At 32.3% G+C, this 3924-nt stretch overlaps 1 protein-coding gene across 1 annotated transcript in view; it reads right to left on the bottom strand.

The window, feature by feature from the left end:
* The window catches only part of LOC145069161 (wax ester synthase/diacylglycerol acyltransferase 4-like), a 14887-nt gene extending 14434 nt beyond the window's left edge, over positions 1-453 (bottom strand). The window contains exon 1 of the mRNA XM_079016120.1: positions 123-453. Coding sequence (XP_078872246.1) covers positions 123-329 — 207 coding nt within the window. The 5' untranslated portion in view covers positions 330-453. The remainder of the gene's footprint in view (positions 1-122) is intronic.
* Positions 454-3924: the final 3471 nt, after the last annotated feature.

The raw sequence follows: 3924 nt of genomic DNA, 5'->3' as shown, positions 1-3924 counted from the left end.
TAATTAACCATTTCTCATCGAAATGTCTAAAAGACATTTGTAAGATCCATAACCATCATTAACATCGTCAATAGCAAGAGACAGAAAAAGGGTAGCGATGGTAGTTGGAAAGGCAGTATTACCATAATGGAAGAGAAACGAGGGTTAATGGGAAGAAAGACATCGTTAATAAGTGCTAGGCTTGAAGAGTCATCAAATGGGTTCTCAAACTCCAAGACACAAAGAATAGAAATAGAAAGCACCGAGCTATTAAAGTACTGCCCCGTCGGACTCACTGGCTCTGAAAGTACCACATCTTTCAGACCTCCTACCTTCACCCTCAAATCCATATCTTATATCTTGTCGTGTATTTTGCTGCAAAGTGCTCAAGTACTCTATGACCTAGTTTGCTCACAATTTATTCTATAGAAAGTTGCTCTTTCACATATAAGTCATGTTATATTTAAAGCGATATGTTACCATGGTTTGTACATCATACTTAAAGATGATATATTATTTATTGATTGAACGGATGTGTTATGTCAAAAGGGTCAATCTCAGTCACAATCGGAACATGGATATATAGTAGGCGGTGTACGATTAAGTCATACATTGCATTTACTCTTCACCAGAAGTATTTTGATTATGATTATGTAGTTGAAAGACTCTTTTATTTGGTCCTTTAACAATCTATATGAGTACTTTCTTAGAAGTTACAAACTAAATGTATCTTAGGATTTTTTTGAATATGTGCTTAAGGGCACATATAAGAAGTATTAATAAAGTACAAATTATAAAAAATATTACCATAATTAAATATGATAAACATTAATTATGTGTAATATCACCATAATTAAGTTTAAAATACATTAGTTATAAAGAATATTATTTATAATGAATGTTTATCACATTTAATTATGGTAATATTCTACATAATTAATATTTCAAATAATGTTTTTCTTATATGTGCCCTTAGTGAACATATTAGAAAATATCTTTTATATTTGTAACTCTTCTTTATTTGAAATTGTTGGATTTCTGGTTTCCTTGTATTTTTTTATAATCAATATTATCCAAAATTTCTTATTCCGAAACAACACAATCGTCTAAACAGGATCCTACAACTCTCTTAGCTCGACGTTGTGGTATAGAATTTCCTGAGGATATTCTTTCCGACCCCGATGGGAAGAACGTAACAATTGTGATTTTTTGCACCGATCGTTATTTAAGAAAAGTGACCAACGTCAAATATAATAAGCTTAATACATAATATATATATATATATATATATATATATATATATATATATATATATATATATATATATCAATAAATGATAAAAATATAAGTTTCATATTAAGATAAATAGGAAAATCAACGAATCGTCCATAAATCGTAAAATTAATGCGACAAAACATATATATATATATATATATATATATATATATATATATATATATATATATTATTAACATCAAAAGATACGAAGAGAATGATTGACTTTTGGGTAAAGTCACCAATACCATAATCATAATACTCTTTAAAGTAGGAATTTTGGTAAAAGGAACACCAAAATCAGAATCCATATGAGAGAGTTATTATTTTTGCAAAATTATTAAATCATTTAAAAATAATCGCTAAGACTAAATTCAGAATTAACCAACGCAACCTAAACGAAAGTTGTATATCTCGTTGAGAGCTACACGTGGATATAAAGAACGTCACAAACGTAGCTCCTATGAAGAAGTTGCGGATCTTTGAAGTTTTGCAAAGAGTGCCCGACCCAAGAGGTACGCGCAGCGCACACATGCTTCTTGAAGGAGATACGATGCACCAACAACATTCTAACACGTGTTGACAGGAAGACGGAGCCACAAATCCCTTGTGCGGCGTGCCCAGATCCTGCGCGACGCGCACTTTCAGTGTAAAAAGAGGGTTGTTGCCCCTCATTCTAGAAGATATAATTATTGAATATAAATATAAAAGGGTTTATATTATCATAGTTATAGGAAATCACTCAATAAGAGAGATAAAAGATATAATCACTCTAATAAAAGTATCCAAAGGGAATACCTGTGGAATAAAAGATATAACCACTTTTAATAGAAGTACTGCTTTATACAATCATACTTCTGGGATAAAATAGGATAATAGTATTCAAAGGGTATACTTCTGAAAATAAAGTATAAGCGGTATGTGTCTATAAGATAAAAACACTTCAAATAAAATTATAATACACTCCATTTGATAGGAGAAAACTTAAAGAGCATGGTAGTATGTGACAAAAAGTAAAGCGTTAAAAGTTTAGTATCTATAAATAGTAAAATACTATTAGAAGACACCTTAACAATGTAAATCAAAATACTTTTGTAATGTAATAACGTTATGCAAAAAAAGTATTTTGAAATATATAACATTCAAACCTGTGAGCTTACGAACATTATGTTGACGTTTTCAAAGCCTCATGTATTTCTAAGAAACTGTGATATTGAAACCTGTATTCCCGGAAGTAGTAGTTGATAGAGGAAGCAACTAGAAGACTCCTATCCTTTATCCTTATTCCTACCTATTAAGGCACCTTTGTATTAGAAATTCTAATAATCCAATGTAATATTTTATCTATCAATAGAAGTGACATGTATGTTTTATATTGTTTTATACTGTTCAATATATGTTCAATGACTGTGATCCAATATCACTACGTCACATAGCTCAACGTTTCCGCCTCCCGCGGAGGGTGTGACAAATTGATATCAGAGCTTTAGCTATAGCGAACTAGTACTTCCTTAGGAAATGCGACTATAGCCTATGGGCTTATACTCCGATTAGGTTTGTCTTCAAATGTATAAATAAAAGTATTAATATTAATTATCTTATTGATAGACTACTTGTGGGAGATGTGGCTAGGATATAATATGTCGCTTTGGGTTGTTGGATTTTAGAATAGCTATACGCCAAAATGGTCATGCCCTCCGACTTTTCCTATCTAGCTGATCTGTATTTGTTAATATTGAAGTACAAAACACGAAATAAGAAAATACAAACAAAACCCTAGGTATAGAGTTTTATAAACTCAGTCCTTGATGAGAAAAAACCTAATATACAATGAAATATATAGGAATCCATACTGAAGCGTTTAGGTTAAATACGATATCTAAGATTGGCACAATATGTGGGCCGAACCACAACTAGGCACAACCTATACACTTATGCTTAATTATGGTTAGACGGACGTACAACTAATCCTAGGTATGTCAGTTGATAGACTAAACTCTCAAGAATCCCATGTAACTTAGAAACCCAACAATATATATCTGTACTATATAGGAAATATAGCACCATCGTCATGTAAGAATGACAGATCTTGGAAACATGGTAACGAGACCATTTCTAGAGAAAGATCAAGTTATGTCATCCCATTGTAAGACCAAGGATACCCATACTTTTCCTTAACCCTGATGTGGAACCCAACAAGAAGGTTGATTCCTCATAAATAATTAGAGAGCCAGAAGAATCATCATAATTGCCCATTGAGGACCATTCAGAGTCCTTTGAAGTGGACAATCCTACTGAGGAGGAGACAAATCCCCCCAATTAAGAAATTGATATATCGCATTATGAGAATAAAGAGCCCAAAAATCAACATAGGATTCGCTACCTATCGTTTTTCCCTTGAAACGTCATTTAGTTTCGCCATACCTAGCCATACGTATTGAGAGTTAATGATGAGTTTGGAATCATTAAAAGAATTGACATAAGTTAATCGAATATGAACCAATGGTTAGATAAGGAGCTAAGACTGGATAAAAGGATTGAAGCTCTAACCACAAGTTGCAGAGAAAAAATCATCGTTGCAAAGGCAAATGCATGTGCGATAAAGATAAGAACTCGATCCACTTAGCAAATAGCCCCTAGTACGGTAGGATTCCATGTTATGCTCTAAGT

This window comes from Lactuca serriola, chromosome 8 (assembly GCF_051521515.1).
Source record: "Lactuca serriola cultivar US96UC23 chromosome 8, Lser_US96UC23_V15, whole genome shotgun sequence".
NCBI classification, from domain to species: Eukaryota; Viridiplantae; Streptophyta; class Magnoliopsida; order Asterales; family Asteraceae; genus Lactuca; species Lactuca serriola.
The sequence above is the reverse complement of the archived record's forward strand: the minus strand, read 5'-3'. Positions and strand labels throughout refer to the sequence as shown.